We start from the raw sequence: 25,145 nt of genomic DNA, 5'->3' as shown, positions 1-25,145 counted from the left end.
TGCACACAGAGCCAAGCTCGCCCTGTGGGAGCTCGATCCAGATGCATAGAGCAGGTTCACGAAGCCGCAAATGAAATGTGGTGGAAATGGCTCACGCAAGGCAATAACGCGTGGCGGACTCCGTAAAATAGATCAATGTCACCCGCGGAGTTCCACTGCGGCCTTGTGAACGGCAGAAACAACCCAACGTCGAGCGTCATCCTCCACGCCATGACAGCGCTCATGTACAGCACTTGCAAGGTGCGAGGAACGCCAATCACTGTGCTTTGGTAGTCACGCGAAGTGTGTCAGGTTCACCGTAAGCTGTGGTTGTGAACTCGGCACCCGAAGGTCGGACTTGGATATTTGGATTTTGTTGCACCGTTCTCGTTCCTGCTCGGATTGCTCGGGAACCGTAGCTGTCCGTGGTCATTGCCCTTGGCATAGTAAGTGGAACTCCTTTTGGGTGAACGCAAGATAGTGCGATACAGAAGGGAGCAAGCTCAGGGAACAGGAACTTTCGCAGAAGAACGTTAATTTCGTTTGGTGCTCCCCACGTAGAGCCGTATAGCATAGGCCTTGTACGAGTAGCCGAGGGCTTGACGTAATGTGTAGCCACCCAGGCCTGGAAGTCGGTGTGATTCCGGCCGAGGACGGTAGCAATCTGTGGGAGGTAAATGTTGCTTCCAGTGCCGTGTGTCGGAGATTTCCGGTACGTAAAAGAACTCCAGGTGGTACAAATTATCCTCAGTCCTAACCAGTGGCACGTGCAGCTTGTCGCCACACAAATAGGCTGATTCACCTTACGTGTAAATCTACTCCCAATTGATTGATTGATTTTTTTAAGTCGGTGTGTGTGTGCGTGTTCGTGTGCTACTGACATGCGTTTTCATCAATCCTGCCGTTTTTAATCGAAATGTGCTGAATTGCGATAGCTGCGATGAAACACCTTGCAATAGACATCTACCCGAGAAACGTCATCATGATACGTTGGTAGACAGACTGAAACCGAAACGAATCGGAAAGGGAGGGCTGGGTTCCACGAATGGGCACTTGTTCGCTGCCTCCTATTGAAAGAAAAAGTAGGACCGAAGGTCGCGTCCCTGTCAGGGACCATCGTAATCCCCTCAAGAACGTGGCTTTCGGGCGCGACCTTGTTCGCCCCTAGCTTCAAGCGTAGTTCAACTCTACCAAATTGGTGGCGCTGTCGATCACTATGACGTCATTTGTTTACAATGAGGGAGAGGTCTATTAGTAGCGAGCAGTGCGCCGCCGCGTGGCGGTTATCAGAGCTATCAGAAAACACGCCACCGCAAGTGAGAGTTTGCCTGCCAGGTTTGAGACATCGCACCGCTGAACATTCAACGTGTGTTTGATCATCCCTGAGACGGTCAATTAGCTCCTCGTTCATGGAAGCGCTGTGCGCTCAACACACGCGGTAATAACTAATGAGTAATTTACTCGTGTACCTTGCAAACTTGTGTGATACAAAAAAAGAGTATGTCAAGAACCCTGGAAAAAGGCCGAACGTGTCTCCATCAAGCACTTATATCTGTGACGTTGAAAATAAAATATTTATTGAGACCCATAACTTTGTCTACTACAACGCTCCGCTCTACCGGTATCATGGAAATACGTAAAAGAGATGGAAGGAAAGCAAGGATGCTACAAATACAGATGTCTCGTAAAACATGATTTTCTGCCACTTGAGCGGTTACTAGAACTTTTTTACCCATTTCATCGCACGTGTAGGTAAGGTTCTATGCGGAGAATTTCCCCGCTACATCACATCATCGTGATTTAATGGTTGTCCGGTGCACAGTTCGATCGGACGAAGTACAAGATAGCTTTTCGCTGCCAACGACTGCTGTGCAGTTCAGAATCGCACGGGATATGAAAGGTACAAGCAAGGAACGCTCATCAAAGAAGAATCCAATTCTTTGAAGAAGGTGAAATATGTTTTCCCTGTTTTGTCCTCAAATGGCATTGCAAGGCTTGTTAGGACACGTAGTCGCGGAACCAAGGACTGCACAGGTAAATGTGTAGAACCTGACTCGTCATAGCTTCTGTAATGATGAAATGGGTCAAGATGAGGCAGAATGTGCAGCCGAACGATACGCTCTGAGAAAAAGGAAAAGAAAACGACTAATTTGTCCTCTTGAGGACTATGCATTGCCAGAACTATTAGCCCAGCTGGGGACTAACTGCACGAAAGTTTAGGAACTATCGGTAGTGTTATAGGGAGTAAATTTTGGTTTCGAGGGATCAAAATGGGGAGAGTATAATCGCAATATAGGGGAGTTGCTTCCCGATTTACCCTGTCGGTATATGAGTGTGCACGGTGCCTTCTCCTGTGGCTGCATCGGCAGAGATATGCGTCTGCTTGTGATTTTCAGTTTTTGTTTAAGTATAATTTTCTTTGTAGTCCTACTGTAGCTCGATTATAAGGAGAATTTCTCGCTATCGGTACTAATTGATTACCGCAGGAAGTCGCCTATTGAGTATTTGCGACAGGAGTGAAATTTGTTTACAAACGTTAAAACACCCCTTTGGGCTTGTTGGTGATAGACGTCCATAACGTAAAAGCGCTAAAACCAGGACGAACACAGACACACAGACACACACAACATCGAGCGCTCTTTTTTTTTTTTTTTTTGAGCGCTCGATGTTGTGTGTGTCTGTGTTCGTCCTGGTTTTAGCGCTTTTACGTTATGGAAGATTGTTTACAAACGTTTCGCTTTGTTTGCGTGATGTTGAGATGGGACTTGTGTGGAATGGCTCAACGCGCAGCAGAGGGTACTAAAAATGGCTAATAATAGTAGGCAGCCTCTTTTTTCTGGCTTTATTTTTCCATCCACAAACGCGTTTTGGAGTAGCCAGTCCTGAATGGGTCGGGACTAACATCTTCATATTTTTCTTTCATTTTCAATTCCCGAAGGACAGCGTGAAAAAAAAAAAAAAATCCAATGGGAGGACTGGTATGAAGCCACATTCTTGAAGCTGAAATTCGCGCATCTATACGCTTCATTCGAGTCTGTTCTGATTGGTTGTCGTCAGTTGTTGGGTATCGATCGAGAAGTCTCGACTGATCCTTCAACGATGTGCACTGAATTTCGCCTAGTTGTAGTAAACCGACATTCATTAGCAGGAGTTTGCTTCAGCAAATGCCTGGAATTAATACGTATCGTCTGAGGACAGCGCTAATATGCAGAACGGGCGTCTTGTTGTTTATTGGAAGTTTAAAATGTCATATATACTTATTCTTTTTATTAGTGCCTGTAGAACGTAATATGAAAATTGTGTGTGAAAAATGAAAAACAATGCGATTTCATCCCTGTAACAGCGCGCCTTTAAGTTAGCTTGAACATGTGTTATGTCACGTGTCACCTCTGTTACCTATCTATTATCACCTATTTTACATACATTGAAAGAGATAGACGGGGTATATAGAGTAGAGAAAGAAACTGTCAAGTATTCACAAACGTGGTTGATGGAGCGTGGATCCGTTCACAGAAATATTTCAAGGGCGCCGCGAGAAACGAAATACGGCAAACGAAACGTAAAACACTAGTGTGCCACGGAGACACGTTTTATCGGCCACAGCACGAGTGTAGTCTTATTTTTCACATCGCCGCTACTGGTGTGCCTGTATAAGGACAATACAGGGCCGTCGACTGCCTGGTTTTGAGGTTGGTGTTTAATTCGAATGTAAGTTACGTGCAAATGTCATATGTGTTAAAGGGACAACTCGCTCTTCAAAAATCAATATGTAGATTTTTGTTTCTACTTGCAGTGCATCCCCTATGTAATCCCTGCCTCACTTTTCGCCGACATGAGCGGGATAATTTATTATATAATAATATCAACGCATATCAGTATCAACATATATCAATGGAATCCACAATGTTTGATCACTCGTTGGTGTCGTGCTGACTAGGAGGCGGTGGGTTCGAATCCTACCACCGGCTGTGCTGTCTGAGGTTTTCCCTCGGTTTTCCGAAGACTTTCCAGACGAATGTCGGCACAGTTCCCACTGAAGTCGGCCCAGGACGCATACTAACCCCCCCCTGTCCCCTACTCCTTCCTGCTGTCCTCTCTCCATCTGTACTCATCTGTACGCCGCTCATATAGCCACAGTTGCTTCGCGGCGCTAACACGAAAGTAAAAAAAAAAGTTTGAAATTCCCGCGCATAGAGATGTATGCGTGCCGTCATTATGACGACATTATGACGACACGAGGGCGTTCCCTTTGCGCCAGGCTTTGAAATACTATTAGTAATAATGATGCCGTGATGTTACACGTAGGGTTTTGTCTGCCTACAGTACGGCGACATGTTGCACGTTCCGCAGGGTAGGACTGGGGATGATTTCGACCACCTTGGGACTGGGGTTCCGTTTTCTTGACGTGCGCTGGAAATCTCCGACATATGGTGCTGGAACCAATGCTTATACCTCCTCCGCATTGCTGCCGTCCTCGGCCGGGTTTGAACCCGCGCTCTCGAGCTCAGCCAGGCTTTGTCCGGTGTTTGCGTCCCACCGCAGATAATACTCGAGGAGGGGGCGTAAGAGGGGGGAAACGCCGACACGTGACCATGTCCTGGCGAGAACGTCACGGTAGCTGACGATGAGATTCTCTCGCTTGCTCCACCCCGTGGGCCGGCTCTCAATGCAAAATTCGTACGGCTTTGGAAATATATCGGTTTCGCACGAAGGGGTTTGCCGAAGAGTTGTTTGTTGTCAAATGCGTCCCCCAGATATATTTATTTCAATTACGTTCGGAGCGAACCTTTCCTTTAACATTCATCCAGGAGGTCGTCGTGGCCTTTGAGGTAAAGAAGAAAAATAATACAGTTCAAGCAGCGTGAACTTTATTCTGACTATGTTATACCTCTTCGTGGATTTGACAGCGTTTTGATATTCTGCCTGTTTTACGTGATACAAACAATCCACGTGTTCACGTTCGGTTTCGTTTTCGGTTTTACAGTGACGTCATCATGAGCTACGCGCGGACTACTGACAATGACGTCACGACAACGAAAGCGCTGGCTATAAAATTTCGTTATAAATTATTCGGTGCGAACTGGGTTGTAAGGATGTCTAACGCTTTGCAATTGAATGATGGCGGTTAAAGGAAATGCAACAGCAGTAGGATTCGAACCCACACCCTCTGGTTGCCGGTCAGAGATGCTCTCATTATAACTACAATGTTGACTACGACTATAATGTTTTGCATGTGCATCATAGGGAAACATGAAGAACGTCGAGTGCAAGCGATTCTCGAGAACAGCGGAGACAAAGACAAGGACTAGCACTCCCTTTAGTCTCCTGTGTTTGTGTGATTGTTCTTCAGGTAACGCACCAACAAGTCGAAAGAGTTATCCTTCACGAGTAAACATGTTACAGCGTTTGTTCAGCATTAGTCCGGGTACGAGCTGACAGCACCGGCAGGACGACGTGCGATTTCTTGTAAAGTTCCTGAATACTAGAAAATGTATTTAGCCGAAAGTGGGTTGGATGCGGGTGACTCTCGTTGTTAATGTCTTAGTAAGCCTGATTAGTACCTGATGTTAGGTGACTCAACAGGAAAGGGAATATATATATATATATATATATATATATATACATACATAAAAAAAGGGTCCTTGGGATATTCAGATGTTCATCCTATAGCTACAACTGACCTCTGACCTAACCTGAACTCTGTATGTAACGACCGTAGACGATGTTTGTTCGTACGTTCTCAACACGCGTTCCTGGAACGACACAGGCAGCGCACGCAGTCATAACGGCTGTCTGCACCTGTGCCACCTCTAAAAAATGGTAATGCATGCTCGCCTTTCATCTCAATCTAGTCGTCACGATTAAAAAATAAACAAGGCGGCTCTCTGCCAACACCGATTCTATTCTAGTGCATGCAAACGGTGCCAGGGTCGGACCTGGTCGCACATGCGAAGACACATCGACTTACCTGTGCTGAACAGTATACGATGTAAGTTTCACACCTGCAAAATATGACTTCCAGCAGCGGCGAGCAAGGCAGTGTCATGGACCAGATGATTCGCCGGTTCAGCAAGTCGGACAAGTATGCCGTGCGGGATGGACATCACCGTCATGGAAGGAGATCGACCATCTTCACGCAGTCACACTTCAACTCGGAGTTCGACGAGATTCCCAAGATTAAGAACTCGCTCTGTGGTCGGTTGCAGAATTTGGTGCGTTCCCACTGTGATGCTCACAAGACGAAGAAAAGGCTTCGGGGACTGTTTCCCATGTGCGGGTGGCTAAGACAGTACGACGTCAGAAAGTACCTCGTGGCAGATCTGATTGCGGGAATAACTGTCACCATCTTTCATGTTCCACAGAGTAAGCTTGCTCTTTGTATACCCGACATTGATTTTCAATTAGTTGCGTTGTGACATAGTTGTTAGGGAAATGAGGGTTCTGGAAGTATGCATACCGGCGTGCTAGTGTGTTTTGTGTATACGGCTCCATGCCTGAAAAGGATATTTTCTTAGTGATGAATTTTCTTTCTAAGGAATTAAGGAACTTTCGTTCCTCTCTCTGTGAGGAAAAAAAAAAAGGAATGGAACTTACTGGTATCATATAAAAACATGCACAGACATATGCGCACTTATGCAAGGTGCCCTATTTAGCGTGAGCAGAGTTTAAAAAAAAGCAAAGATATACCTGCTACTATAGAACCCTGCTTACTTGCTATGAGAACTATACATCGTATGCGAATGACGCCGTTCTGCATATTGCTGGCGGTTGTCTTGCGCAGGTCAGATAATTGCTCTCCTGCAGGCGCCGCGTACAAACCACAGGTTGCCTTGTTATGAATATACTAGCAATGCCGTTATATATTTTCAGGTTTCGGGTACGCAATGCTGGCCGGAGTGCCAGCTGTGAACGGCCTGTACACTGCCATGTTTCCGATGATTATGTACGCCGTATTCGGCACGTCCAGACAGAATTCCGTAGGTGTGTTGCAGATCTTGGCTCTGTCTCGGTTGAACGCCGCATTGCAATAGAAACCCAACCTAACCTAACACAAAGCGAAGTTTGACATCAGCATTCAATATATCGTATTCTATGCATGTCCTTGTCTTAAACCACTTGTGTTTCACATGCGTGCCACAGGAGCCCTCGCTGTCATCTGCATGATGACTGGCAGACGTGTGATGGATCTTCAGGATCGGTATAGCGCTGTAGATGTGGCTACTACGATGGCGTTTTTCGTTGGTATTTTTCAGGTAAGCAGTGCTGGGTAAATTACTTTCGCTTGTTGAAGGGCTGACGTTCAACGTTTGAAAGGTAACAGAGAAATAATGGAAAAGAACCAGTCAGAAAAAGCCGTGCCTCGGATTCCCAAAACTTGTGTGAGGCGGTACCTGCCACGTTGTTGACATCTTTCTTGCTTTGGCGAGTTCCGTCGTATTTACGACCAAGCCGCTACTTCGTTCGATGCAACTGGCACTTGTCGCAGTTTGGCTAATGGCCGCAGGCAGTTTAGAACGAACTAGATTCATGTGAGATCCCCACTCCTTGCCATTCTGCTTAACAGTATACCAACCAAGATGGCGCTCTTGACGAGTTTTCGGCAAATAGTTCATCGGCGAAGAGTGGATTGGTGTTATTGTACAGAATGTAAAGAAAACGGGGCCCCGCTGTCTTCTGTGTCAAGACGGGGTCAAATCAGAGCGCGTTTCTTGTTCGTTGCATTTGACACAGACCCCGCGTAGATCTACCGCGTAAAGCGCCATCTGTCGAGCACACGCAAATTGCTGCTCAGCGCCTCCAAGATTGTAGAGCCCGCGCATGCGCATAAGAAATTAGAAAAATATGTTTATCTGCCATTGTACATCTACGTAGACATGCGCTGTCGTTTCCGTTACGGCCGTACGAATGAACAACAGTTATGTGCTCTCGAATAAACAATTGTCACAGTTGTCTAAGAAGGTCCTTTACATTGCAGCTGCTGTTTGGTATTGTTAACCTGGGCAGCTTGAGCGTGTTCCTATCCGATCAGTTCGTCAGCGGGTTTACAGCAGGAGTATCTGTACATATTGGTTCAAGTCAGTTGGGAAACCTCTTCGGCATCAATGTCGGAAAATCGCCCGGACTGTTTCCTCTCGTGCAGGTACGTTGTCCCGTACAACACTTTTGTTGTCATTGAAGGCTCGTCAGCTCTTACCTTCATGAGGGCGATGAAAGCAGTGACTGTACGAGCATGTTGAAGTGAGGTTAAAGTGTGGACGGGCATTATGACGTTACTAAAATATTCATGTTGCTAGATATTCTTACTGTGCTCAAGTTTTGTTACCTTTCACTTTTTATTTGTAAATAACACGAATGGTTGTCATTGTAGAACAGGATGGTGTGTAGTATCCTGCAGGGCATGAACTTGAGGCTTACAATCATATGAGTGGAGCTACGTTTGTCCCATATGGTGTTTATATTACAGCTTTACATCAATTTCTTCCGTCAAATTACGGAAACGCATTGGCCGACTCTGGCATTGTCAGGATGCACTGTGGCCCTGATGCTCATAGTGAAGATCTTCATCGATCCTCACGTGGAAAAGCGGATTAAAGTTCCCGTCCCCATTGAGATGGTGGTGGTAAGCGTTTCAAAAGAAATTCTCTTTATTAGACGTGTCGGAACTTGTATTGTTGAAGTCACGTGAGCACAAGCCTGAAGGCAATGTCTTTTCTGAAAGGAGTAATTTTACTCCTTTTGAACACCATAGATGCATTGCCGCAACAATTAGTCCCATTCGGGACTAAGTGCAGGGGACTTTACACGAAGTTTTGGGGCTATTTACACTGATACGGAGTAAATTTAAGGACCAGGGGATTAAAATGAGGAGTAATTTTACTCCTTTTCAACACTAGATGCATTGTCGCAACAATTAGTCCCGTTCGGGACTAAATGCAGGGGACTTTACACGAAGTTTTGCGGCTATTTACACTGCTAGGGAGTAAATTTCAGGGCCAGGGGATTAAAATGAGGAGTGATTTTACTCCTTTTGAACACTAGATGCATTGTCGCAACAATTAGTCCCGTTCGGGACTAAATGCAGGGCCCCCTACACGAAGTTTTGGGGCTATTTGCACTGCTAGGGAGTAAATTGCAGTGTCAGGGGACTAAAATACGGAGTAATTGCACTCTATGGGGAATATGGTATGGCTCTCTAATTTACCCCTTTTTCCCTTAGGGTGTAGCTGGCCCCACATAGCTAGTCGAAAGCCGACATCAACGCAAGTCCGCTCTATTTATAGACGACCCTCTGTTTACTAACATGTGACGTCATGAGAAGACCGGTTCGAGGTTATATTTTGCTGTGGTGGGCAAGAAACGGGAAAAACGCGCCGGCTGATAGGCTGATTAAGCTGATAGAGCCCACCAGCATGCTTTGCGCGGAGGCGTTACGTAATCAATGACGTAGGGGCTCAGGTCGTCTATAGCTCCAGCCAAAATGTTTCTTGTATGAAGCTCCCGAGTTTCGAGTACTCTGGGCCCGCTTGTACGAATGCTGAGGCTATTCCTCAGTGCTGTATTACCGTAGCTTCGGTAGTGCTTTTCGCACACGGTATCTGTCCTCGGCGCTTCTCATTTTAGCACTGGGAAAGCTACGGAGTATACAGCACCGAGGAATAGCCTCAACGTTCGTGCAAGCGGGTCCTAGTTTTGAGTAGCCAGCCGACTAGTAGTTTTATTACCGTAAATTCGACCGTTGGATACTCGTCTGTCCGTTTAACCCCACAACGATGACGGCGACCAGAACGAGAACATGTCGTCAACATGCTTTATAAGACGATAATGACAACGCAATGAAATGTAGCAGTCAATTTCTGCTGGTGGCTAATTCGCTCGCGTTTCTCCAAGGTCATTGTAGGAACATTGGTATCGAGATTCATGCAGCTCGAAGATCATGGATTTGCTGTCGTTCAGCGCATTCCCAAAGAGTAGGTATCTCCTCGTCCTTTCTCACAAGTGTGACTTTCGTTTTCTTTTTTTCTTTTTGATACGATGCCACTAATACCATAACAGGATCGCACCGCCACATCCACCGCAAATGTCATTGGACCTCATTTCCGAAGTGGCAGGTTCTGCATTCGGGATAGCCATAGTCAGCTTCGCCATCACCGTGTCTCTTGGACGGATCTTCGCGAGGCGTCATCGCTATGAAATAGAACCGAACCAGGCGAGTTGCGTTTCAGCTAGTAGTGGTTCTTGCTAGATAGCCACGTCTTAGCACGCGTACCAGAGAGCAGCGGTTCTTAACTTCGCGAGTATTCGAGGGAACTCATGATTGTGTCAACGCGACCACGAGGTACCTACTATGCTGAGGCAGCTGTGCAGATGTGGGTGAGCCGAACTAGATGTCGTACAAATTGTATTTTTTTTGCTCTGCATAGCTGATTATTTAATTGCTCAATTATAATTTATTTAACTGTTTCGTCGCGAGATGTCACTTGAGATTTGCCGGGCCGGATCCATTCAACTGTTTCACAATATATACTTCCCGGCAGACGGTGGGTTGCCAGTGCCACTGATGCATTGTGGATCCCAAGTCTATGTCCACATATAGGCAAGAGAGTAGCCCGAAGTTTCTCCGGAGTAGCTCCAACTTTCTAAGAGCTTGTATTCCTCTCGAAACACAGGAGAAAATCAAAAGCCTAGTGGGGTTGAGTCGCGGGTTGAGCCAACACCACCTAGATGGAGAAAGCCTGCGCATTGCCTCCTCTCCCTCTTTCAATGAAGAGTCAGAATTCGCCTGCTACTGCGATTCACCGTTCTGCGAATTGAAGAACCCGCAAATGATTGAAACTCACCTGGAACCTGCAGACCTAAACATTTAGACGAAAAGTGCAAGACGCTTTCTAGAAAATCAGTTTTGAGAAAGATTGAGACCGTTTTGCGCTTTCTTTCCAAGTTTTCCCATTTAGTACGGGGGGACCTTCAATCACAACTCGCAGACGACGGTGGTTCTTCTCCATGGCCACGACCGCTGAAAGCACGTTCGTGATTGGAGGGCCGTTGAAAACACGATCCTGATTTGCTGACTCTTAATTGTTACGTCACGTCGACGAGCGCGAAGGCTTTCTGTATCTAGGTGGTGTTGGTTGAGCCAACCGATGAAGCCGACAGCTGCTGGCGCAACCGCGGCAACCTGGTCATGCGATCTCGATGTCAGTCCCAATGCCAACGACCAAATGCCGAGCACGATCCGATAACAAGGTTGTCCGAGAGCGAGCCGTGGTTGGGGGTCAAGTTATACTCGCGGGTGCTCAACAACCTCAGGACGAGGCTTGCGGAACCGCGGCTAAGAGACACTGCTATAGAGTATTGCTGTTGCGGGTTAATGACGACAAAGTGGGCGACATAACCATGAGCTTGAGGACGGACAACGACAACAAGAAGTAGACATGTTTCTTGTTGTCGCTGTCAGTCCTTCTCAGCTTGTTTGTCTGTTACTTCTAGTTTCAGTCATTGAGTTCCTTTATGACGTGACCCGCAGGAATTCATTGCTTTGGGTATGTCCAATCTGTTCGGGTCATTCTTTGGCTGCATACCCGTTGGAGCGTCAGTTCCCAGAAGTTCGATTCAAGACAACGTTGGAGGGCGAACTCAGGTAAAATACAAGTCTTTATGTTGTCATGCTTATTATTTCTATGATCCAGGACCAGGAGTTAGTGGTGTACTGTCTGTTTTTAGCTTGTGAGCCTCATCAACTCGGCCCTAATTACAGTGGTCATCCTGAGTGTTGGAAGCTACCTGGAAAAGATACCTATCGTAAGTGTGAACTTCACGATGGCATCGCAGTGCACGTGGTTTGTACGGACTGGTCAAGACAAAACCGAAGCCCCACGTCGTACTTGTTCCCGTATGTCCACACTTGTGGAACATGATGTTTGTCGAACCCGCGTTCTTTTTCATAAAATCTTCTTCCCGGTTATGCAGTAAGTTCTTACTACATAGGTCCCTTGTTTCATTAATACATATTGGGATAGATTATAGTCCACCTGAACCTTTCATTATCAAAAACTAGAATGTCCAGCGGTGCAGTGAAGGCAAATAGAAGCAGAAGACTCAAGTGGTGCAGCTGTTTGAAATATAGGCCTCGGACCTGAGGCGGGCATTACAGGAACGCAGTCTGGAATATAACTAGAACATACCTGGCGAAAACGTATACAGTGATGATATCTCATTTTATCGTACAGAGCACTGGTTCTAAGCAGTAACAATAGGAGTATTATCACTCTGCAGGCAGTGCTGTCGGCTATCATCTTCGTTTCGCTGAAGAAGATATTCATGCAAGTGAGGGACTTGAAGAACTTCTGGAATATATCGAAAATCGATGGCGTAAGTATTTTTACTCCTCCAAAGCGTAACGCTTATAATTAAACGCAAGTCCTGAGAATCTATGGTAGCATGCGGTCGTCCCCATTTTGAGCCTTCGTTGGTGCAGCTGCGGTGGGTACCTCTTTAAAGTGCCATTACGGACTAAATCTCGTGTCTTCAGAAACCTACCAGAGTTATGTTACTGAAATCTTCTTGTCTCACTTTACATTCCTGCAAAATATTTTGGCTCTACGTGACGCGAAAACTAGAGAAAATTAATTTTTATTTTTGAGAACTATGACGTCATGTTAGGCTCCGATGGAGCGCCCTGCTATCATCTGGAAACGTTGTTGCTCTTCGCGTCTTCCAGGGGACTCACTTTTTGCATTCCGTTAGCGGAGCCCCACGTGACACATCATCCGACCGCTCCGACCTTCGAGAAAACAAAACGGAGGGAGAAGACATCTCTCCCATTTTCCCCTCTTTCGATCAGTGTCACGTGACTTCACCACATGACCCTTCCCGGACGCCGGCGTCGTTGCTAGGAGACGAGTGCCCTCTTCAGAACATGACATCATTGCAATTTGTGGGCTTATGATTACGTCACCCGCTCCTCGCGTCATCGAAACTTGTGCAGGTTCAGCAGATCTTCAAAAATTGACAGAAATGCACAGCGTTCGTAAACAGGATTGAAATTTCGCGGATAGAATCCTTGAGGCACCTTTCTTTCCATGGACTAAATAAAATAAACGCTGTTTTCCCGAGTCCAGAGTGGCACTTTAAGCTGGCGGAAGGCCAAAGGCCGGCGCAAGCAATCCTTTCGACGTTTAGGCAACACATAGAAGCATGTGCTCATGTTTCAGAAAAAAGAAGAAAAAAAAATCGCCTGTTGGAACCGCTAGGTCCCATAGCGACGCGGGAGCGCCATACACATTACCATTACATGTTATACCGTGCAGTCTCGGCTGTCACGTTTTCGCAGGTGAACCAACGAGAAGGAGTACATGGAAGTTCAAATTTACTTATGAGTACTTGTAATATACTTCAATGACATACCTGGTACTTAAAATAGGATGACGGAAGGGAGGGCTGCACAGGGCAAGGACAGGTTAAATACCTTACGTGCTATCCCACCACATGAATTCATTTTCCAACGTTTTCCAATGAGAACTCCCAACGTTTCTGGTAGCGCGGAATTTCACAGTTACATTTTTTACATATTTATGACTTATGAGTGTTTGCTTTGTTTTTTCTTCAAGCACGTCTGGCTGGTGACCTTCTTTGCCACCGTCATCTTTGGAGTGAAAATAGGCCTCATAGTAGGAGTTGTATTTTCCCTGCTTACGTTGGTATTTAAAATACAAAGGTAAGCTGAATGTATTTCGAAGCGTCAACGCCTACAGAGTGTACTGCCCTATCATACTCTCGCACCAAAGCACAAATATAGAGTGCTCTCACGCTTTAATTGTTTCGTGTTTTTCAGACCGAAGACCTGCATCCTCGGTTATATCCCAAACACGGATTACTTCGTTCCCACGAAGAAATATGGCATGGCAAGTGATCGCAGTATAGGGAAACTCCACGCCAATGGTACCAACAGTGTCGTTTGACTATCGCTCGATATATCCGCTACGAGCGGCGATAATATTTGACCCACGTTCGTTCGGTATTAGCCTGTGGAAAGGAGACATACAGTCGATACAAAAATAAGACTTAGTCGGGCAACGCCACTGGTTACCTTTTGCGTGCGGTGACCCAGTAGTTGTAATCGCACGTATATCATTCCGATTGCCGTGCCAACGGGAGCTGCATGCGAAACGATCAGATTTGTTGTCGTATACGCTCTGGAATGCATGATTGCACGAGGGATAAAGTGCTGCAGTTCGGACATCTGTGACGTCGTCGGCTTGGTACAAAAAGAGGTGGCACATGAGACGGTTCTAACCATCTGTAATGTTCTACCTCAGGCAAAGCAGATCGAGGGCATCAAAGTCTTTCACTTCGGAGGACCTCTTCATTTTGCCAATGCAGAATTTTTCAAAAATGAGTTGTGTCGTCGAACGTCTGTATATGTCAGGTACGTTAAAGAAAGAAAAAATAAAAAATAAAAGGAGAAGCTATTACACTTACTTCGTATGCTTGTCTTTACATTTGACGGTAATGGTCTCGATTTCAGCAAAATTCTGGCAACACGACAGAAACAGGAAACGACAGAAGCAGAGAGCTCAATAGACAACGTGAGTTCACTTTGAAGGACCTATATGTGTTTTAAGTAATGAGGCTCGAGTTCTGCGCAGTTGACTTCCGCAGTTACCTAGCTAACGGGGCTTAAAACTCAGACATACCACTTAGTACTCGCCGCAAAGTTGAAGCATTTCTTTTTTGTTTTCTATTTCTCTCTCTCACACACACACAGTGAGAAAGAGGGACATTTGCACATTTTCAATTCTTTGGAGTGACTAAATTCTATATCAAAAGTGTCCGAAGTAAGAAACCATGTACGTACTCAACAATTCGGAGTTCCACCAGTACAGTGAGGGAAACACTATAAGAAGCATGAGCACCTCTATATGCCCAATATTTTTAGTGTGCTGTACTTTGCTTCGAACTCGTTATGAAGAATGCACCTAAGGCCAGTACCACACACTTTTCCATAAGGCAACGACATCAGACGTACCTTCAAGACCACGTACCCTGGAGGTCATCAGCGAAAGCATGCCCTCTGACTTGCACGGCTCGACCAACTCCTTGGGCGTCACCAAAGTCAGCACAATAGATGTGGAAGAAACCACGAAGCACATCATTCTCGATTTCTCCAGGGTCAGTTTTGTGGATGGCACAAGCACACTTGTTCTCAAGCTAGTAAGTGAAACCATTTATGTTGAATAAATAAGTACCGGCGAATATTGAAACTCTGATGGCAACCCACGAATATTTTCCGAACGATCCAACATGCAAAGAGTTTCTAGTTTCCTTTCTTGTCCCCTTCGCTCCCCACTATCCGAACGGAAAAGAAGGTTCGAAGTGCCACATGCAAGACCTGTGTTAACCTAGGAACGGCACGTAATGTAGTTGCTACTACGGGAGCTACAACCTTATAGCGGCTAAACCAATAGAAGCAACTTTATGGTGCATGGAGTTAAACGTGTAGTTGTTAGGTTGAACACGACTAGAGTAGTTGTGTCCCATGGAATATGAGAAAAATTTCCCGCGCTATAAGGTACAATACATTTACCGCATGTTTTCAGGTTGCCAGGGACTTTCAGAGCATAGGAATAACATTATACGTGGCTTGCTGCTCACGTAAGTATTACACGCGTTTCTACCATATACCGAACTCTGTCTCTTTGGAGAAACGTCTTTCAGAGGACGGACAGGGCAATTCAGTCTTTGTGAATGAAAACATGGTTTTGTTTACCAGAACCGGTGATGTCTATGCTGCAAAAGGGGGAAGTGCTACAAGAGATCCCTCCAACGAACTTCTTCCCTTCTATCGGGGATGCTGTGAAGAGCGTTACAAAGCACAGACCTCCCGTAAGTCATGATGATTTATTTTACGCCAGTGTTATCTCCCCCCTCACACACAAAAAATAAAAATAAAAAATTACATTAGATATACTTCTTCTTGACGGTATGGTTACGTTTCCTACATGTTTTGCGGTTTCTTGCAGAAAGAGAAGGAGAAGATAGCTATCCCAACTTGAGAAGCCACTTCAGAAGTGTCGAAAATAACCAAGAAAGTTGCAAACAATGTTCATGGTCATGTGTCTGCTGGAAGTCTCTGCATTCGACACACTATCTGTCATTGTCACATCATCATGGACACTCCATTCCTGATATCTACAACTGTACTGGAATTCGGTACGTTGTGGTCATCCGTCTGTTGCTAGAACAATATCGTGCTGGCATTTGGAAATTCATCGTGCGTCACTGTAAATACTGAGTCGTCCATAATTTCGTCGTACACTGTTGTCTCTCTCCCCCTCTCTCGTCACTGTGATTCAGTTTGCGTTTCGATCAAGCTTGATCAGTTGAGGCTGGAATGTCCAGTGACTGTTTCATGGACCTAGCGATCTTATAATCCCACAGGAAGTACCGGTGACCGTACGTCGGATTTAACGTAGCGCCAAATAATGCGAATATTTTGTGAATAAATGATTTTTTGATGTTGTCTTGTCCTTCTGTTTCGTTATAACACAGGCAAAATATTTCAATTTCGCGTTCTCTCTCATCTGTGGTACACTCAGTCCTTGAGGTCTTTCCTTTCTGGACTGCATCGAACGTATCACGTAATAAATAACTAAGCGAGAAAAAAATATGTATAACACGCCGAATACGCAGAGAAGCTGTCAAGCACATGCAAATACTCTACAGGGCTTACTTGGCCTATATAGGCGTGCCCGGGCCGTTGTCGGTTAAGCTAGTCGACTAGAGATAGATTTGACTTAGATTATTACGTGGAGTTGGTGAGATATTCGTGTCAGTTACCAACAGTGATTGCTGGGCCCCTTAGTTAGTGCTAGAAGCATGACCATAACTGTCCTGGTATGTTCTGTCTTTCTTTTGGGACAAATGGCAACCTACAGTCGATAAGTAAGCCAATATTTACTCTCGTTGATATTCACCTCAAATTACCTTGCAATATTTGAATACAGCGCCCCGACCATGCCAACTCCGACTATAAAGCTTCGAGAAAGTCACGTACGGCATCCATCCTGCTCAGAAGTGGTGGTTGTTTGCATCATAGATGGATGAAAGATGAAGGTACTGGACACCTAAATGACACCAACGTCTGTGACATAGTCCTACTCGAAGGTTAAGGTAGAAGAACGTAATCCACATAGCCCTACTAACCTGTCTTGTATAGCCAAGCGTCTATCCTTTTCTTGCCGCATGTCCGTCTCCGGTGTTCAGGAGAACAACATTCTCCCCATCTTTTCATACACGACTCACACAGCCAGAAGCAATAGTTTGGTCACATTCATTGTTTGACTGGAACAGTACACAGTATTGTGCGCAAAGTCTGTACAGAAAAATATATATTATATACAATTGCAGTCAGCATCATACATATGCATTTCCCTTATCACCCGGACGGTGCAACCTACAAGGCCCACCACGTGCCATGTTCCAGCAGGCGCTTGTTCTTCTTCTTTTTGCCAGGCAAAATTTACCTTATAAGGGCCCGTACAAGGCACCATTTTGCGTCAACCCAGGGGGGTGACGTACATTTTGCACGTTTGTAACGTTAACGTTAAAATTGACAACCTGTGATGCGAGAAATAAAAACGTACCAGATAATAGTACATCTTTGTTGATGTTAACGGACCGTCGCAGTTTATGCAGTTGAATAAGATGCTATAGAGGTTAAAAGGTTAAAAGGCAACGAGAAGTGTTATATGTTACATGACCTTCAGTGTCTACTGTACCCTTATATTCCAGCATACGATAATGCACCGCTGCCTGACGATGCACTTCAATTTCGACTCACTTCGTTCACAAAAGCCGTCCCGCACACTTATTTCCTTGGTATACAAGGGCGCAACTGCTGCCCAGTGGTCTGCTTCAAGGAACGTATATCACTTCGTTACAAGGGAGTCAACATTCCATCCTGGTACAATTCTTCACTATCGAGCCCGTCGGAATCTACGCGAAAAAATCCATTCTCGTTCAGAAACAACGAAACGTCCTTCAGCATTTTGCCAGAACCGTTCACGAGGAAAGACAGCTTGTGTTCCAAGTATACACTACATGGCATGCCGTCCGAATGCAGCCCTCTGGCGAACCGCTTCCAGACCTCAGCGCGCTGGATGTCCAGCCAGCGCTGGAGGTGAGCTTCAAGTTGAACTGGCCAATTGGCTTTGAGCAAATCCCACGGAGCCCAGAGGAAGTACTCCAGCAAGCGCTTTGCTTGAGACAAAGAACTTGCTTTCTCTTCAGCGAGAACGGAGGACAAGATTGAGAAGATGGCGTTGTCGCTTGTAGAGTCAAGGATGATGTCACTTTCTGCTTGGTAGTGCAAGAGTTGCAGGATGATTTTTTGCACGTATTGACAAAGGGTAACTTTTTCCGAGTCCGATTCTTGTTGCGGAAAGATTCCCTGGTGTAAGTAGACAAGTTGCGGATGCATGGTCTCCCATTCGACTAGCCAGCATTTCTGGCTACATGCTTCTACCTCTTCCATGCCAGTTGACTGCAAGGCCTTGAGCGTCGAGATGACCTGTGAAGAAACGCAAGAAGAGATATTCATGCGATTTCACGCTATCATCCTCGACAGCACATAACTAAGAGCAGCTGGCTTTTCACGGAAAAGGTGAGCGCGTTACCTGAAGTAAGACATAGGCGACGGCGTGGGGACTGGAATGCAAGTTGCTGTGGTGGACTGGAGAAACCGCACCTCGTGGAAGAACAAGCACGATTGTGTCGTTGTCGAGGAAACTGACTATCGTTCGATGTTTTAAAAGCTGGGGCACGGGAGGTAGGAAGGAAGTCTTCTTGGTTACCTTCAGTGCAAACATCATATCAACGTAAGTATTACTCCATCTCATACAAGAGATAACTATTAGCAATATGCGTAACAATACTCACAGTGGTTCAAGCAAGTGCACTTAAACTTTCGTAATCTATAAACGATGCCAACATGGACTCGAACGTACCAAAAGCGTGACTTTACAGCTGGTTTCCTTGTACGTGGCACTGGAGATCTGGAGACCTTCTATGTTCGAGGTCCCCTCGAGTTCGAACTTGTCCCATTCCATCTGTCCACCTATCTTGCTCTCACAAGGAAAAAGGTGACTGGATGTGGAGATCTACAATGAATGAATGCACACTGTATAGTTGTCGTAGGGCACAACGTTGTTAGAATGAGCATGGTTTCCCGTGGGCACCGTCCTGTAAAACGGCGTACTCTTATGCAACATCTTTCAACTGTCTTTTCAACTTGTACTTCGTCTTCTGGCTTGGGGTGACTAATGCGGAAGTGTCCCATCCCATCTGTTACCTTGCCACCTTCTCGCCGCAGCACACTCGTGTGCCACGCTGCCATTTCGGAACAGTAGTGTCTACATGCACGTGTGCGTGGCTGTGTCTAATCGTATAACCACTCGAAGGGTTTTCGTGTGTACAGTGAACCCTCGTTATTATGACCATGGTCGTTCCCGAAAATTTTGGTCATAACGCGGAATTGTCATATTAACGGGGGATTTGCAGAGGTTTCACTGCATTGTTCCCCAGGAGTATGGTCGTAAAGCGCGTATGTCCGATTATCGGGGGTCATATTAACGAGGGTTCACTGTATATGTGTTTGGCTAGGAGCGTTCGTCGTTCCTGCAGCTGAAGCAATCCCTTGTGTCCCTGTTTCTCATACCAAAAACACCATACAAGGAGCGGTCTGTCCAGCGGTTAAGTACGAATACTTACATGTTCCAGCAGCTTTGTCAGCGCCTCGTGGTTAGACATTGTAATGCGTGCGTAACTGGCTTCAAACGTTGGCCAATCTGCCCTATGGGACGCCTGGTCAGGACATGTTGGACTGCCCGGTGGTGAGCTTGGCGGTCTGTCACCTTGCGTGCAGGTGCGTGTAGTCATTGGATCTGGACCATTACGTGAAATGTGTTTACTTGGAGGAGAGGACGCTTGTGTGGGCACTGCCGTGTTGCTGTATAGCTCCTCCTGAAAGGTAAGTTCAAACGTTAAAGTTTAAGCGGGGAAACCAATAAATAATAGATGTCATGGAAAGCTGAAGCACGCGAAGAAGCTGGAGTTTGCCAAGTACTCTTATTTTACAACCGTGTTAATGATGAAAATACCGTCGATACTCCACTGGTCCTTGTCGAGAGGTATGCCAGAACAATATATTTAACATCAATAGATAAGGCAAATTGTTTGCGGCATATCCAGGAAGTTAGAAAGAAGCTGGGTCAGCGATATGGACATGAGAATAAAGTTGCAATGATTAAAGATTAGGTGGTTCGTCTGATCCATTATGGACACAAACAATTTTGTCTTTGTGTCATGTAGTCGGCTGCAGGCAGCTTTAGTCAGATTTTCGCTACTACAACGAAAAAGTATAGAGCCCCCATTCATTTTCCTTATTTTGATCCTTATTATGATTTTCCTTATTATGATCTCGCAATAAAGTTGTTGTTGTTGTTTCCTTATTTTTTCTTCGAATAAACATCTACTCCCCCATTCAGATTCGCTGTACAGTCTCTCGACCGTCAGGAGGACAGACCTCAAGATCTAGGGTACGTCTCTGTGGGCTACAAGTCCATGCAGTAGGTCATGCTGACAACGGGTGTGGATCGGCACATGTCCTGCTACGTACCTCTTGGGTTTCACTTCCACCGGATACAGTACTGTCACTGCTATCAACTTGGCAGTTGAGAGCCTCGTAAGTCCTGCTATTGCCCTGTTGTCCAGACCGGCCTTGTTCTTCACCAGAGTTCTCACCCGAATTCGACGCCATGGAACTGGAACGCTGAGGCTTCTTGGGAGCCATAGGTGTACGGACCTGCCCTATAGAAGGAGAGCGAGTCACTAACGGCCGTAAAGCGTGGCGCCTCCACCGTCGTGAGAACATAGATTTCTGAAGTAGACATATGTGTCAGATACATTCATTGTATATGGCGTCGCATTACTTGGCTTCAAGTGTGTGCCAAGGCATATCTTTCACTTTTCGTAAGGGCCACATTCCGCGAGAAGCATTACAGCAAAGCTGAAACAGCACAAGCGCCAAAACCGCCAACAGCACGCTTCGTTAACTCTAGCACAAAGATTTGAAGCCCAAATGCCATTCTATTATCATACGACTTGAACGTACGAGTACTCCCGATGCAGGCATCGTGTGTGAGCAGATTCTGGTTACAGGAAAAAAAGTGGCCGGTACGTATTTGCGTATTCACGGGCTGGTGCCATTCGGTGACCATTATATATTTTTTTATCGTGCCAGTTGAGGCTCGACGATGACAGCCTTCCCTCTGCGACGTGCGCATATATCGCTCTTTCTTTCTTGCTTACGTGCCCCCGAGCGACACGCGCTCGGACGCACGCCGCTGATGATGTCGTCTCCGTTGACCGTCTTTTCCTCGTCCATTCTATTGCGCGTCTCGCGAGACGAGTTATTGAGGACAAATCGTCACGCCACCTATGTTGTGAAAACGAACCCTCAGTAAGGGCACGTCAACAACTCCGGGACACCGTAAGAGCTACAGTCACAGAGGTATACCTCCGCCAGCGGATAACGAAGTCCGCACATTGAGAGTGGGGCATAGGAGAACATGGCGGACGCCAGGCAGAAGACGGTTCACGAGTTTTGCTAACGCGAATCAACAATTGAATTGATTATTTTACGTGGTTACTTTAAAAGCCTGCAAATGTGTTTTAAGTACATCGTCCCCTATGTGTGTTTTCGCAACATGATCACTGTACGAGCAACAGTTTGAAGTATGCGGGTGCCCTACGTTGTGACTCGGTGGTGGTGGTGGTGGTGGTGGTGGTGGTGGTGGTGATGCTGATGGTGAAAGGGCTCGCCGTTGTCGGCCTCACATATGTGGGCAACGTCACGACTGACGCCCTGGGGATTGTGCGTCCTGGACAGACTTGCGTCATGCGCTTGCCTATAAGCCAATCACAGACGTCTGTTGGTTTATGGGCAGGGTTTACCTGTAAAAGTTAGCTTGTCCCGAAGCATAAGAGGCTTTATTACCGCGATTGCGTTGGAATAAAAAAAGAAGTAACGACGGATTACTCAAGATCCACGAAGAAGCCTCTGTGAGTTGTACGAGTGGTATATGTTGATAGGAGCCGAAGTCTCTTTCGCGAAACGATAGCGCGTGGATCATTGTGTAATAATTTCGTAGTCGTGTCGGGACAGCGAAATAAGCGCGGAAATAACACGCTCAGGGCCGACGACAGGAAGCGAAACGAAGCGGAAGAGCACACAATAAAATAAAGCCAACGCACGATCTAGCGGCGTGACCAGGTGAGGCTTGCGACAGCATACGGGTCGCGTTTTTATTACTACTTTTTTTTACATCACAATACTTCATAGTACGTCAGCTTCATGACCAGAAAGTGCAATGATATTTGTATTACGCGAAGGGCAACACTGTCTCCTCATTTTGGTCATACGGAAAAACCACTACATCCGTGTTTAACTTAAGAACGGCACGGAATGTAGTTCGCCAACCCTAACAGAGCTACTCCGCCGGAGAAATCACACCGCAGCGTCACCAGGTGTAGCCTATAGCGCTGCTCCGGTGTCGGAGCGACTTATTTGTCGCGGCGTAGAGTGATGCGGCTAGCTATTGCAGCCAATACAGGAACAAGCGTATAGGATGGTGTTTAAACGCGTTGTTCGAAAGTTGAACACGACTATAGTCGGATGACTTCAAAATCCTAATTGTGATTTCTTGGTGACCTCTGTACCTTGTGGGGGTTTAATGAGGCCTTCCACGAATAATGAAATGAAGAGGGAGAACAAAAAGCAACAAGATAACATGTATGTCGTAACATATGTGTCGTATCTGTACACCCACTCGTATAAGAGTGGGTGTACAGACACGACACCAAGTTAACAGTAACACATTTGCTGGATCGCGTTTATCTAATGTGCAAAATGTGTAACGGCATAAAATCTCGGAATGCGACCGTGTCAATGCACAAACACTTCAATAGTAACTACATGTGGAGTTTCTAACAACCCTGTTAGCAACGTCAGAAATCTGAAATTAGCTGCAGTATCATGGTAACCTGACATATGCAGAGTAAGTTACACCGACATTATTGGTATGCTAAGTTATCATGGCGCAAGCTTTTACGTGGTGTAAGCTATCCTTCTATTAATGTAGTCCTATGGCACGTGCGCTTGGAATGAGCGTAGTTCGTACCTTGTAACCATCAGTACTTTGTTAACGTACAGACGGAAGATGCAACGGCACACAAAGCAATTAGTCAGTGTTAATGCTAGTAAATTAGAAAATACACACTGTATAGTTATACACCTCACACGACGAGCGAGAAGCAAGAAAATCTCGTTGTAGTTAACCCGGTTAGATTCATTATGGGGCTGCTGCTATATGTAGTAGCAAAGCATCATGCGGCGGGACTCGGATATTTACCTATCTTAGAGACAAACCCGGAAATCCAATCGCACACATCGTCCGCTGTAACAGAAACATCCCTTCTTGATTTCCAGACATTTCCAGACAGCGAATACCAGCCCTTTGCACAGCGATGACAAAATGAAGAACAATAACAATTTTTCTGACATACACAGCGCGTAACATTCTGTGAACTTTCTCTGACAGAAGTCATCCCTCCGCTGAAACCCTGCTAGACGTCGTCGTTAAGCTTCATCTGGTTTGAGTGCGGCGCGTTCGGAGACAGGTATAACACACGTCTTCCTGTGAACGTGTAAGAAAGCCTTTCGTGTGGCTTCTTGACGTAGTACCTGTGTGTTCTGTGTGAGTGTTCAACGCATACAAATCAAGGTGGGCGACGTGAGCCATGAAGGAGGTTCAAGGGCAGCACAGTTATATGTAATTATGCAGCGCTTGAAGTTGTGAACGGATGTAGCTGTGAACACAGTCAAGTACCCGCTTGATTAACAGAGGAAGGCACCGAGGCCAGACGCGGCTTCTCTCGACACATGTCGTCTGTGCCCAGTGACACAAGGAACTTAACTTGAAAAATGATGATGATGATGATTGAAGTGTTTACGGCGCGCACCAGCAACTAAGGCTAAAACCTGCCTTGGAAGCTACAGTTTTACATACATGGTAGCACATGACCACATGTATGACTCAGGTATTGCATTGTATAAAAGGAAACTATAACTTCCACTTGTTCAACTCTTGTAAGAAGCTGCTTCAGAGTATAGATATTGGAACAAACCTTACCAAGGTTAGCGTAGTCTGTTTTCGCATTGTGTCTGAGGTGCCTCTTCGGAACCACGGGCTTACGCGGCTGAGGCCCATTACTTCCCGCACTCGCCTGCGACAAGAACAAATTAAGATGTTAGGAACCTAAACATAACAAAAAAGCCTCGCTGTATAGGTCAGAAAAAGAAGGGGCGCCAGTACCGGAACCGAACGGGTTGGCGTGTGTGCCTTGCATCGTGGAGGTGGAGGCGGCTTGGCCGGCCTGGATGGCCCTCCAGAGGAAGAGCCAGAACAGCTTGACGATGGAGAGTCCGGTGTCGCCATGACGGATTCGCGGTCGTCTGGACGACCAGGTGGGCATTTTTGGAGTTGGCATTCCGGTAGCTGGTGGACATTCTGTAAAGCAAATAGACAAGACGAAAGGCCTTAATCTACGCATATGATACATCGGTCAAATGCACCAGGAAAACGTACAACCTTGAAGGAAGTACTAATTATGTCTCTTTCACGTAATTGATCAAGACTAGGAGTACACACAAATGTGTGTAGACGCTCACCCGCTTCGTGACGTAATGAGTACTAGCATCTGGACGCGCTTCTAGCTCCCTGCCCTGTGAACATCTCGCCTTGAGGAAGGCGGAGCATCTATCATAACAAAGTTTGTATGTGCAGGTTGTCAGTGATTACTAAACGGAAGGAGTGTGTAGAGCCGGAGGCTTAGTCACGATGAATTACTAAACGGGTCGGGTGCCGGATTACATTTATAATGTTATGCTACATCTGTCCGCTATTACCTCTGCTATATCTGTTACGTACTATTATATCTGTCCGCAGCTGCAAGTACATGCACGGGCACAGGGATCAAGGGCAGGAAACGGTAACGGTAATGGTAACGGAAGCAGAAACTGTATATTACCGAAATTTGCGTTTAGCGTG

General features: G+C 46.0%; 2 protein-coding genes across 9 annotated transcripts in view; one reads left to right on the top strand and one right to left on the bottom strand.

Annotated features, from left to right (window-relative positions):
- Nucleotides 1–38: 38 nt before the first annotated feature.
- Nucleotides 39–16,498, top strand: LOC135401345 (prestin-like). 7 transcript variants are annotated; one of them, XM_064633706.1, is made up of 19 exons: nucleotides 39–425; nucleotides 6,005–6,342; nucleotides 6,850–6,960; nucleotides 7,120–7,232; nucleotides 7,955–8,119; nucleotides 8,444–8,599; nucleotides 9,868–9,947; nucleotides 10,033–10,186; nucleotides 11,504–11,617; nucleotides 11,701–11,778; nucleotides 12,253–12,348; nucleotides 13,587–13,693; nucleotides 13,811–13,880; nucleotides 14,295–14,404; nucleotides 14,504–14,564; nucleotides 14,986–15,189; nucleotides 15,576–15,630; nucleotides 15,749–15,861; nucleotides 15,999–16,498. In XM_064633706.1, exons 2-19 carry the CDS (start codon nucleotides 6,024–6,026, stop codon nucleotides 16,029–16,031), a joined length of 2,139 nt encoding a protein of 712 aa, XP_064489776.1. In that variant the 5' UTR covers nucleotides 39–425; nucleotides 6,005–6,023; the 3' UTR covers nucleotides 16,032–16,498. The 7 variants fall into 7 exon arrangements, with proteins under 7 accessions (XP_064489776.1, XP_064489771.1, XP_064489770.1 ...); XM_064633701.1 differs by having other exon boundaries at nucleotides 6,002–6,342; XM_064633700.1 differs by lacking the exon at nucleotides 39–425 and adding an exon at nucleotides 1,850–1,928 and having other exon boundaries at nucleotides 6,002–6,342.
- Nucleotides 16,499–17,292: 794 nt separating this feature from the next.
- LOC135401344 (treacle protein-like) overlaps nucleotides 17,293–25,145 on the bottom strand; it is a 52,708-nt gene continuing 44,855 nt past the window's right edge. Inside the window, exons 3-10 of one of the 2 annotated variants that reach the window (XM_064633697.1) lie at nucleotides 24,411–24,605; nucleotides 24,228–24,321; nucleotides 23,448–23,492; nucleotides 20,654–20,844; nucleotides 19,747–19,998; nucleotides 18,984–19,136; nucleotides 18,654–18,830; nucleotides 17,293–18,547 (exon numbers count right to left, since the gene is read on the bottom strand). In XM_064633697.1, the coding sequence (XP_064489767.1) occupies nucleotides 17,915–18,547; nucleotides 18,654–18,830; nucleotides 18,984–19,136; nucleotides 19,747–19,998; nucleotides 20,654–20,844; nucleotides 23,448–23,492; nucleotides 24,228–24,321; nucleotides 24,411–24,605 (1,740 nt within the window). In that variant the 3' untranslated portion in view covers nucleotides 17,293–17,914. The remainder of the gene's footprint in view (nucleotides 18,548–18,653; nucleotides 18,831–18,983; nucleotides 19,137–19,746; nucleotides 19,999–20,653; nucleotides 20,845–23,447; nucleotides 23,493–24,227; nucleotides 24,322–24,410; nucleotides 24,606–25,145) is intronic. The other variant, XM_064633698.1, reaches the window with a different exon arrangement.

Source organism: Ornithodoros turicata, chromosome 7, assembly GCF_037126465.1.
Source record: "Ornithodoros turicata isolate Travis chromosome 7, ASM3712646v1, whole genome shotgun sequence".
Taxonomy (NCBI): Eukaryota; Metazoa; Arthropoda; class Arachnida; order Ixodida; family Argasidae; genus Ornithodoros; species Ornithodoros turicata.
The sequence above is the reverse complement of the archived record's forward strand: the minus strand, read 5'-3'. Positions and strand labels throughout refer to the sequence as shown.